The following is a 12349-nucleotide window of genomic DNA, read 5'->3' on the forward strand; positions in this document are numbered from 1 at the left end:
GAGATCGCATGACTCATCTGTGAAGCAAGGCCCAGCTCAATGATGTGGAATGTAGCTTGAAGCTGGTCAAGAGGTACTTGTGTGGGTCTGGTTTCCCGGATACAGATTGATAGTAGACCTTTGGCTAAAAAGCATGTTTACTCTCTTCTTTGATCTGTTTTGATCCTTGGGTTTGGTAATAGCCAGCAGTTTGCCTGAAGGATGATTGTGTTGTATAACCTACTCCGTGTACTCAAGCCTACTGTTTGTTAAAGGCCATAGAGCAGATGCAGAGATTGCTTTACTGAAGGGAACATAGTAGTTGGGGTGGCAGGTGGCCTAGTGGTTAGAGGGGGGCGGCAGGTAGCTTGGTGGTTAGAGCGTTGGGCCAGTAACCGAAAAGTTGCTGGATCAAATCCCCGAGCTGACAAGGTCATTGTGCCCCTGAGCAAGGCAGTTAACCCTCTATTCCCCAGACGTGGATGTCGATTTTAAGGCAGCCCCCCCCCCCCCACCCCACCCCCACAATTCTCTGATTCAGAGGGGTTGGGTTAAATGCGGTAGACACATTTCAGTTGAATGCATTCAGTTGTACAAAGGACTAGGTAACCCCCTTTCCCACTGCACCATCTGCTCACTGATGCAAGACAATTAATTATGTTTCATGTCCTCATTGTGCTTTGAAATAGCCAGTCTAGTCAAATATGTACGCTAATACTGTTATTTTGGTTCATTTATTTATGTATGTCGTATTTGCACCAGGTTAGTGTCAAAGGGACGGCAGGATAGTCTAGTGGTTAGAACGTTGGACTAATAACCAAAAGGTTGCAAGATCAAATCCCTGAGTTGACAAAAATCTGTCGTTCTACCCCTGAACAAGGCAGTTAACCCACTGTTCCTAGGCCGTCATTGTAAATAAGAATCTGTTCTTAACTGACTTGCCTAGTTAAATAAAGGAAAAAAAAAGTGAATGTGCCAAATGTAAGGAGATGTATGGGGTCTACATGTCTCCTCAGATACAAAGCTAATGTCTGATATGAGACTTTAATAGTTGGACTAGATATAATAACCATTGTTCACGAACATAACTTTTGATAAGATGTTAGAAGTTGTAAAGATACAGTGCATTTGCAAAGTATTCAGACCCCATGACTTTTTCCACATTTTGTTACGTTTACAGCCTTATTCTAAAATTGATTTCAATTATTATTTTTTTTCCTCATCAATCTACACAAAATACCCCATAATGACAAAGGGAAAACAGGTTTTTAGAAATGTTTGCAAAACAGAATTATCTTATTTACGTAAGTATTCAGACCCTTTGCTATGAGACTAAAAATTGAGCTCAAGTGCATCCTGTTTCCATTTATCATCCTTGAGATGTTTCTACAATTTGATTGGAGTCCACCTGTGGTAAATTGAATTGATTGGACATGATTTGAAAAGGCACACACCTGTCTATATAAGGTCCCACAGTTGACAGTGTATGTCAGAGCAAAAACCAAGCCATGAGGTCGAAGGAATTGTGTCGAGGCACAGATCTGGGGAAGGGTACCAAAAAATGTCTGCAGTATTGAACGTCCCCAAGAACACAGTGGCCTCCATCGTTCTTAAATGGAAGAAGTTTGGAACCACCATGACTCTTCCTAGAGCTGGCCTCCTGGCTAAATGTTCTTGGAGGTGACCAAGAACATGAATATCACTCTGACAGAGCTTCAGAGTTCCTCTGTGGAGATGGGAGAACCTTCCAGAAGGACAACCATCTCTGCAACACTCCACCAATAAGGCCTTTATGGTGGAGTGGCCAGGTGGAAGCCACTCCTCAGTAAAAGGCACATGACAGCCTGATTTTGAGTTTTTCTAAAATACACCTAAAGGACTCTGCCCATGAGAAACAAGATTCTCTGGTCTGATGAAATCAAGATTGAACTCTTTGGCCTGACTGCCAAGCGTCACGTCTTCTAAGGGAAAGCATGGTGGTGGCATTGTCATGCTGTGGGGATATTTTTTCAACGGCAGGGACTGGGGGACTAGTCAGGATCGAAGGAAAGATGAACGAAGCAAAGTAAAAAGAGATCTTTGCTGAAAACCTGCTCCAGAGCACTCGGGACCTCAGACTGGGGCGAAGGTTCACCTTCCAACAGGACAACAACCCTAAGCACACAGCCAAGACAACGCAGGAGGGGCTTCTGGACAAGTTTCTGAATGTCCTTGTGTGGCCCAGCCAGAGCCCAGACTTGAAGCCGATCTAACATCACTTTAGAGACCTGAAAAATACATGTGCAGTGGCACTCCCCATCCAACCTGACAGAGCTTAAGAGGATCTCCAGAGAAGAATGGGAGAAACTCCCCAAATACAGGTGTCCCAAACTTGTAGCATGACAAAGGTGCTTCAACAAAGTACTGAGTAAAGGGTCTGAATACTTATGTAAATGTCATATTTCAGTTTTTATTCATTAGAAATTTGCAAAAAAAAATCTAAACCTGTTTTTGCTTTGTTATTGTGTATAGATTGATGAGAAAGAATAAAGCTGTAATGTAACAAAATGTGGAGGGGTCTAAATACAACATTTAACACACTTTTGTCTTTTGTCTCACTGACATTTTTACGTTTTACATATTTTTTGGGTCATTTTAAAAAGACACTCTTATCCCACCGGTCCCCCGTGGGAGTCGAACCAACAGCCCTGGCGTTCCAAACACCGTGCCCTACCAACTGAGCCACACGGGACCACTGACAGTTATGAATAAGAACAATAAATGGACGAGAAAGTTACATCAATTCTGACACACGTATCTAATACACTAGCATACGATTCAGAGAGTAACTGCCTGTAAATCAATCCCATTCAAACTCCCAACTGTTGTCATGAAAAGTTGCGTCCGTATTCAAATAGCATCTCAAAGTAGCCTTGGTCCAGGATCAGGTCCCCTCTGTCCTTTTATAAGGTGTATTCGTTATGCTCTAAAAGGGAAAAACTGATCCTGAATCAGCCCTCCTTCACTTAGAGTCTTTGTGAGTACGTGACCTGGTCGTATTTAATTTGCCCTCTGTTTTGTGCTTGTTTTTAATGCCCTACGTTGACTATTAGATCTGGGAGTGAAAAAAAAAGCACTCCTAAAAACAACTGCGCCTTTTGAATCTAGCACAACCTCGACAAGACATCTGTTTTGTATTCCTTTGACCAACTGAACAGATCGTCTTGTCTTAGCTGTTATTCATAAAGACCGACACAGATCTACACACTGTAGCATAGTAGAACAGTCAAATATATCCTCATTAGGAGTACAACCTTATTCTGTTTTTTTGAGTGGAACATCTCATTTGATTAATTTCACCAATTTGATTGGGGGCTATATGTATCAAGCACCTCCGTGAAGGAGTAATCAAGTCCCCTTTATCCTTGTTATTTGATTCGTTGTCATCTAAAAGTTAAATCTGACCCTGAATCAGCACTCCTACTTTGAGACACTTGATACAATTGGCCCATTGACCAAGGGTGATGCAGTTGGATTCGGGCCTCGGAGAGACAGAACATTCTACTGCAGTTGCCAGTGAGGCAATTTTAGGTTTTGTTGCTCTGTAATATTGGAAAATACATGAGCTTCTAACCAGATCCCTCCGTGTGCTGTGTTTTCAATTGGGTCTGAATGAAATGGGATGATTCCAAAAATACTGGCTCATGTTCCCAAAGGTAGAGAGGCAGATCTGGTCTTCAGATCCCAGCGTACACTGCTACCGCTCAGAATACTTTCAGGCACATAAGCAGAGTTTGAGAGCACACACATATATACACACACACACACAGAGAGAGAGAGAGATAATACATCTGGAATATATCAGATTTCGGTGTTGTCGGATTGCAATGGTAACCTGTGTGGAACATATCATGCAGTTCTGCTCAGCACTTGAGGTAGGAGAGGTAGGAGAGGTTAGAGACTTGAGGTTAGAGACTTGAGGTAGGAGAGGTTAGAGACTTGAGGTAGGAGAGGTTAGAGACTTGAGGTAGGAGAGGTTAGAGAGGTTAGAGACTTGAGGTTAGAGACTTGAGGTAGGAGAGGTTAGAGACTTGAGGTAGGGGAGGTTAGAGACTTGAGGTAGGAGAGGTTAGAGACTTGAGGTAGGAGAGGTTAGAGACTTGAGGTAGGGGAGGTTAGAGACTTGAGGTAGGAGAGGTTAGACTTGTAGGAGAGGTTAGAGACTTGAGGTAGGAGAGGTTAGAGACTTGAGGTAGGGGAGGTTAGAGACTTGAGGTAGGGGAGGTTAGAGACTTGAGGTAGGGGAGGTTAGAGACTTGAGGTAGGGGAGGTTAGAGACTTGAGGTAGGGGAGGTTAGAGACTTGAGGTAGGGGAGGTTAGAGACTTGAGGTAGGGGAGGTTAGAGACTTGAGGTAGGGGAGGTTAGAGACTTGAGGTAGGGGAGGTTAGAGACTTGAGGTCAGAGAGGTTAGAGACGTGAGGTAAGAGAGGTCAGAGACTTGACTCAGACTCGCCCTGATAGACTTGCCTAAAGTGACCTATTGACAAGTAGGGAGTTCTGTTTTTTTCCCTTTACCCCTTTGTGAATGCTACTATTTATACTATCCTTTGTGGCTCGTCCTATACAGCAGGTCCAGTGAGAGAGGAGTAGGCTATCCCTTGTCAATGTAGATTATTTGATCAAGGTGGGCATTATGGTGTCATCGTCTCAAAGGACTCTAGCCCCACCCCTAACCTTTATTTACTGTCCTCGCCTCTGGGAGCCGCGTCCACCCCTCCGATTGATCCTCTGGGAGCCGCGTCCACCCCTCCGATTGATCCTCTGGGAGCCGCGTCCACCCCTCCGATTGATCCTCTGGGAGCCGCGTCCACCCCTCCGATTGATCCTCTGGGAGCCGCGTCCACCCCTCCGATTGATCCTCTGGGAGCCGCGTCCACCCCTCCGATTGATCCTCTGGGAGCCGCGTCCACCCCTCCGATTGATCCTCTGGGAGCCTGGGTCCACCCCTCCGATTGATCCTCTGGGAGCCACGTCCACCCCTCCGATTGATCCTCTGGGAGCCTGGGTCCACCCCTCCGATTGATCCTCTGGGAGCCGCGTCCACCCCTCCGATTGATCCTCTGGGAGCCTGGGTCCACCCCTCCGATTGATCCTCTGGGAGCCTGGGTCCACCCCTCCGATTGATCCTCTGGGAGCCGCGTCCACCCCTCCGATTGATCCTCTGGGAGCGGCGTCCACCCCTCCGATTGATCCTCTGGGAGCGGCGTCCACCCCTCCGATTGATCCTCTGGGAGCCGCGTCCACCCCTCCGATTGATCCTCTGGGAGCCGCGTCCACCCCTCCGATTGATCCTCTGCAGTGGTGTAAAGCACTTAAGTAAAAATGATTTAAAGTACTACTTAAGTAGTTTTTGGGGGTATTTGTATATTTACTATTTCTATTTTTGACTACTTTTACTACACTACCTTCCTAAAGAAAATGATGTACTTTTTACTCCTTGCGTTTTCCCTGACACCCAAAAGTACTCGTTACATGTTCAATGCTTAGCAGGACGGGAAAATGTCTAATTCACACACTTATCAAGAGAACATCCCTGGTCATCCTATTGCCCTGATCTGGCAGACTCACTAAACACACATGCTTAATTTGTAAATTATGTGTGACTGTTGAAGTGTGCCCCTGGCTATCCGTAAATTTAAAAAAATAAAATAATAATCGTGCTGGGTTAATATAATTGGAATTTGAAACTATTTATACATTTACTTTGGATACTTAAGTATATTTAAAAACCAAATACTTTTATACTTTTTCTCAAGTAGTATTTTACTGGGTGACTTTCACTTTTACTTGAGTCATTTTCTTTTAAGGTATCTTTTCCTTTTTAATCAAGTATGAGAATTGGGTCCTTTTTCCACCACTGGTTCTCTGTTGGTCAGTTTGCTTCTTCTCAAGGCGTAGGCCAAGGAGTTGCCCCAAATATAACCACGGAGTCATTCCACCTCAACGCACAAGAGGATTTCAACACCCACCATATCAGATTGTTCTGAAGTTGTCTCTGTAGGTAGAAACAATATAAAACATTTCTATTCCAGAAGCATTATTTTGTTGAAATATAATTTCATCTCTGAGAAATCAAGCTAATGGATTGCACCCAAATTGGCCATTTTGTATTTATTTATAGGATTCTTTAATCTACCACAAATACAGTACCTAACATTCGATGTGGACCATCAGTTCCTTCTTTGCAACTTTGGTTAGAAAACCAATAGCTTTTGTTCATGATGAAAATAAATGGTGGGCTCAATTAAGTGGTCAATCCACTCCTTTAAATTTTTATTTATTTATTTATTTATTTATTTAACTAGGCAAGTCAGTTAAGAACAAATTCTTATTTACAATGACGGCCTACCCCAGCCAAACACGGACGACACTGGGCCAATGACGGCCGACCCCAGCCAAACACGGACGACGCTGGTCCAATGACGGCCGACCCTGGCCAAACATGGACGACGCTGGGCCAATTCTGTGCCGCTCTATGGGACTCCCAATCACAGCCGGATGTGATACAGCCTGGATACGAACCAGGGACTATAGTGACGCCTCTTGCACGGAGACGCAGTGCCTTAGACCGCTGCGACACTCAAGTGCCCTCAATGAAAGCGATTCAGTTTGTCCTTCACTTAGTAACCTAGTGCTTCAACTCCTTGAAGAGTCCAACAAATGGAAGCTGTCTGAGAGTGCTATCTGCGCAATTCTCATATGAAGACTTTTCCTACAAGCTCCAAGCTTTGATGGAGAAATGGGCTAGTGACTAAAATGTTGTGATAATAAATAAAATAGTACAATTATAATGCATTGTATGTTTTTCATTAAAATGTTAAGAAAACATCGCTATATGTAGTGGGATTAGTGATACTTACCATTTAACCAAACCCAATAGCAATACAAAACAGTAAACAGTGTATGTTTGGGACTTTTACCATTGAACACTTTAAAAATAAAGTACAAATATGTTTGATGTCTTCTGTGTCCATATGAATAACCCCTATGATGTAACTGGAATGATGAGATAGATGTTCTTCTTCTCTGTTTTTGATGAGATAGATGTTCTTCTTCTCTGTTTTTGATGAGATAATGTTCTTCTTCTCTGTTTTTGATGAGATAATGTTCTTCTTCTCTGTTTTTGATGAGATAATGTTCTTCTTCTCTGTTTTTGATGAGATAATGTTCTTCTTCTCTGTTTTTGATGAGATAGATGTTCTTCTTCTCTGTTTTTGATGAGATAGATGTTCTTCTTCTCTGTTTTTGATGAGATAATGTTCTTCTCTGTTTTTGATGAGATAGATGTTCTTCTTCTCTGTTTTTGATGAGATAATGTTCTTCTCTGTTTTTGATGAGATAATGTTCTTCTTCTCTGTTTTTGATGAGATAATGTTCTTCTTCTCTGTTTTTGATGAGATAATGTTCTTCTTCTCTGTTTTTGATGAGATAATGTTCTTCTTCTCTGTTTTTGATGAGATAGATGTTCTTCTCTGTTTTTGATGAGATAGATGTTCTTCTTCTCTGTTTTTGATGAGATAATGTTCTTCTTCTCTGTTTTTGATGAGAGAGATGTTCTTCTTCTCTGTTTTTGATGAGAGAGATGTTCTTCTTCTCTGTTTTTGATGAGATAGATGTTCTTCTTCTCTGTTTTTGATGAGATAGATGTTCTTCTTCTCTGTTTTTGATGAGAGAGATGTTCTTCTTCTCTGTTTTTGATGAGATAGATGTTCTTCTTCTCTGTTTTTGATGAGATAGATGTTCTTCTTCTCTGTTTTTGATGAGATAGATGTTCTTCTTCTCTGTTTTTGATGAGATAGATGTTCTTCTCTGTTTTTGTTTTATTGTTTCACTGCCATACTGTGTTTAACTGTGTTGGATCTTGTCCGGCCATCTTGTTTCAAGAGGACCACAATGGAAATAAGTCCCAGACTTTATTGTCTGTTATCCTCCATGATTTTATTCATGTTCATGTATGGCTTTTTCAGGTTTTATGCGTGCTTGTTTTTTTTTAATGGTCGAACTAAGGACCACTTTCTCCTTAAATAGGAGTAACAACATGAATTTGTGCATGATTCAGGAATAATGCGGTGAGACTCGTGTTTCGCCATCAGCGGAGGAAAGGGAGAGCGGAGGGATGTTGAGAGGTGGACCCTCAGCCTGCTGCTCTCTCCCTCTGCTGAGACTGACCCTCGGTCTGCTGCTCTCTCTCTCTGCTGAGACTGACCCTCGGTCTGCTGCTCTCTCTCTGCTGAGACTGACCCTCGGTCTGCTGCTCTCTCCCTCCACTGAGACTGACCCTCGGTCTGCTGCTCTCTCCCTCTGCTGAGACTGACCATCGGTCTGCTGCTCTCTCCCTCCACTGAGACTGACCCTCGGTCTGCTGCTCTCTCTCTGCTGAGACTGACCCTCGGTCTGCTGCTCTCTCCCTCCACTGAGACTGACCCTCGGTCTGCTGCTCTCTCCCTCCGCTGAGACTGACCATCGGTCTGCTGCTCTCTCCCTCCGCTGAGACTGACCCTCAGTCTGCTTCTCTCTCCCTCCTCTGAGACTGACCCTCAGTCTGCTGCTCTCTCCCTCCACTGAGACTGACCATCGGTCTGCTGCTCTCTCCCTCCACTGAGACTGACCCTCAGTCTGCTGCTCTCTCCCTCCACTGAGACTGACCATCAGATGCAGGCACCACCAGCCCATAAAAAAATGCAAATTATTTTAATATATGCTCATTCAGCTGTGCTTTACAAGTCATACAACAATGGATCTATCACCGGTTTGATCATATAGCCTACCTCAAATTTTGAAATATATATTTTTTTAAATGTCCCGAACAACAATGCATTGGCAGGGCAATTCAAGCAAAGCCAATATGCAGTGATACTGTATTGGGCCTATAGTCTACTGCACACATCTCATTGCTACAGAACTGTTTATAATTGGTTAATGTTGCATAGGCTTGCGTTTTTTTTAAAGTTTAAGCAATTGTGATCAAATCAACACAAAATTAGCCACTTTCAATGCAACATACCAAAACAAAACAAACTATGCAAGAGATTTTGTTGTAGGCAGAACGCATCGGAGTAAGATTCTATTGCAATGACAAGCACTACTCAAGCCCGTTCTCTAAACAGACCAGTGCGCTATAACCAGTCAGACCTGCAGTAGGCCTATATGTAAATAGACCATTGCCATATATGGAACTGTGCCATTCACTTTGAACTGGACTGTGTTTACAGTATGAGCAGTCTTGAGTAGATGTGCTTGTTTTGAGATCAAAGTGAAAGCTGCATGTAGCCACGTGTGCACATTTGTTTATATCCTTTGCTAGTTAGTGAGTTATTAGCCCAGTTATAGAGCAATTTTTGTATTAAAGAGGCAGTGTTGTATTTTGAGACCGGCTTGAATAAGCTACGCAGCCAATAGGCAGAGGGTAGCATAATTTGTCTGATTCTCTGTAATAATGGTATGGGAATAATAATGCATTTTATTAAGTGTTTTATTGTATCAAACAACACAACATTTTCAGTCACTCTGGTAGGCCCTACATTATGATCAAATAGCCACAGTAGGCTACTACTGGCTACTGCAGACCTCAAATTTGCTCATCGCTGAATTTTTTTGAATACGATGTAATTAATTGAAATATTTGAATATGATATAAATTATGTACATTGAAAGTGTCAATTTGGGTGCAATCAATTTCTAAGAGATCATATTAAATGTCAACAAAATAATGTTTCAGGAATGCTCATCTTCGACTACTAAAAAAACGATTTCAGAAAAATCTGGCTTGCTAAAATGACGCTGAAACAGGGTCAGATTAATTCTTCATCCCGCTAAAGGTTTAGGTAAGGACTGTTGGTAATCTGATCCTAGATCTGCAATTAAGAGCAACTTCTACCTCAAGTACCCTTTGGTGACCTTGTTGTTAATTAGATAGCGTGTCTCTGTATATGAGCTGCTGACTTGGCCTGTCTAATATGATCCCCAGAGTGGTGTGAGGGTGGATGAAGGGTGTGAAGCTGAGAAGTTCCCTCTTACTGTGGCTTCACCGATCATAATGAACACCCATCTGCTCTGTGTGTGTGGCAGAGTGTTACGGTACATCGTGAAGGAATCAATCTACTTTCAGCCACACTCCTGACGTGCGGCTCCTTGAGTGGTGTGAAAATCAGGTTATTTTATAGCTTTTTGTTTTGTGGATACAGAGTCTCTGGTTTTTATACCGTCCCCATTTTCTCAACACCCTGTGAAAGTCTGACAAGGAAGAAATACATTCTTGAACTCCAGGCCAACTGATATATATATATATATATATATATACACACACACACACACTGATCAGGTTCCTTTCCTACTGTAGTTTCCATGGTAACACACATTGCAGTTAATCCATAGTGTATTTCATAACGGATATAACCACCATGTCTTTTGGATGAGGAAACAATGAAGTAGACTCAATTACTGTCAGTCATGTTGACTTGTTCAATACTATATTGACACCCTAATCTCGTTTATATCAGGAACAACAACACTGTATCAGGTACTATGAGCTGGTTTAGGAGTGGAACGGTTGTCTAGTTAACGGGTAACTACTGCGCATGATTCCCTTTTGCATTACAACATTTAGAAAGTTAATTATAAATTTTTCCTGGGAGCAAATAGTATATTCAGCGATTCACTCTTGACTTGACTGTAGTATGTGCCAAAGCATATTCTCTCTTTTGACCTCTCTACCTCTCCCTCCTAAACAGACAGTGTCCCGGCCGACCTGAAGGAGCCCTTCTACACAGACCAGTATGAACAGGAGCATCTGAAGCCTGCAGTAGTCAGCCTACTGCTGTCTGCTGAGCTCTACTGCAGAGCCGGGAGCCTCATCCTGACAAGTGGAGATCACAATGCTGTCACCCAGCCCCTGGTTGGTCGCGATGCGGTCACCCAGCCCCTGGTTGGTCGCGATGCGGTCACCCAGCCCCTGGTTGGTCGCGATGCGGTCACCCAGCCCCTGGTTGGTCGCGATGCGGTCACCCAGCCCCTGGTTGGTCGCGATGCGGTCACCCAGCCCCTGGTTGGTCGCGATGCTGTCACCCAGCCCCTGGTTGGTCGCGATGCTGTCACCCAGCCCCTGGTTGGTCACGATGCTGTCATCCAGGCCCTGGCCCAGAAGGGACTCCACGTCACAGACCAGACGAGGCTGGTTACTGAGAGAGACCTCCACAAGAGGCCCCTACAGATGGTAAGAGAGAGGGGTTGGGTTGGGGGATAGTGTGTGGCTGTGGGTCTGGCTACTGTGGATCTCTTTCCCTCCATGTTTTTTTGTGACTTCTTTCAGTCTGTTTTAGTGTCTTTTAGTGTATCTCTCTCTTTGTCTTGCTATCTGCATCTGTCTTTCTCTCTCATCTCTGTACTTCTCTATAGCCTAGGTCTTCTCATTGTGACTTTTATTGAAGCAGTCTCCACCTGCAGGATTTGATTGGCATGGTTTTACCGGAATTAGTTGAAACTCCCCTGGCCTAATCAGAATACCCTCATAAGCATAGGAATGTTAATGCCCAGTACCCACATCGTTTTGAAATCAGCCCACTGTTTTTTAGGGTGGACTGTCTGTCTCTGTCTGTCTGTCTCTGTCTGTCTGTCTCTGTCTGTCTGTCTCTGTCTGTCTGTCTCTGTCTGTCTCTGTCTGTCTCTGTCTTGTCTTGTCTTGTCTGGTCTAAGTAAGTAGTAGCTGTCTGTATCTCTACTACTCTTTCTCTCTATTCCCCTGTTTTATCTTTTATCTTTCTGCCTCTCTCCATGAGGCTTTGGTCAAACGGGGGGTATATAGGGAACCGGGTATATTTGGAACTTGAAGCTTTCCACCTTCTCCACTGCGGCCCTGTCGATGTGGATAGGGGCGTGCTCCCTCTGCTGTTTCCTGAAGTCCACTATCAGCTCCTTCGTTTTGTTGCTGTTGAGGGAGAGATTACTTTCCTGGCACCACTCTGCCAGGGCCCTCACCTCCTCCCTGTAGGCTGTCTTGTCATTGCTGATAATCAGGCCTACTACTGTTGTGTCGTCTGCAAACTTGATGATTGTGTTAGAGGCGTGTGTGGCCACGCGGTCATGGGTGAACAGGGAGTACAGGAGTGGGCTGAGCAAGCACCCTTGTGGGGCCACTGTGTTGAGGATCAGTGAAGTGGAGGTGTTGTTTCCTACCTTTACCATCTGGGAGTGGCCCGTCAGCAACTCCAGGACCCAGTTGCACAGGGCGGGGTTCAGATCCAGGGCCTCGAGCTTAATGATGAGCTTGGAGGGTACTATGGTGTTAAAGGCTGAGCTGTAGTCAATGAACAGCATTCTTACATAGGTATTCC

At 43.9% G+C, this 12349-nt stretch overlaps 1 protein-coding gene across 1 annotated transcript in view; it reads left to right on the plus strand.

The window, feature by feature from the left end:
• Window positions 1–12349, plus strand: part of LOC139417419 (calmodulin-regulated spectrin-associated protein 2-like) — a 97113-nt gene that overhangs the window by 1183 nt on the left and 83581 nt on the right. Inside the window, exons 2-3 of the mRNA XM_071166734.1 lie at window positions 10751–10899; window positions 11119–11232. Coding sequence (XP_071022835.1) covers window positions 10751–10899; window positions 11119–11232 — 263 coding nt within the window. The remainder of the gene's footprint in view (window positions 1–10750; window positions 10900–11118; window positions 11233–12349) is intronic.

The sequence above is a fragment of the Oncorhynchus clarkii genome, chromosome 1 (assembly GCF_045791955.1).
Source record: "Oncorhynchus clarkii lewisi isolate Uvic-CL-2024 chromosome 1, UVic_Ocla_1.0, whole genome shotgun sequence".
NCBI lineage: Eukaryota > Metazoa > Chordata > Actinopteri > Salmoniformes > Salmonidae > Oncorhynchus > Oncorhynchus clarkii.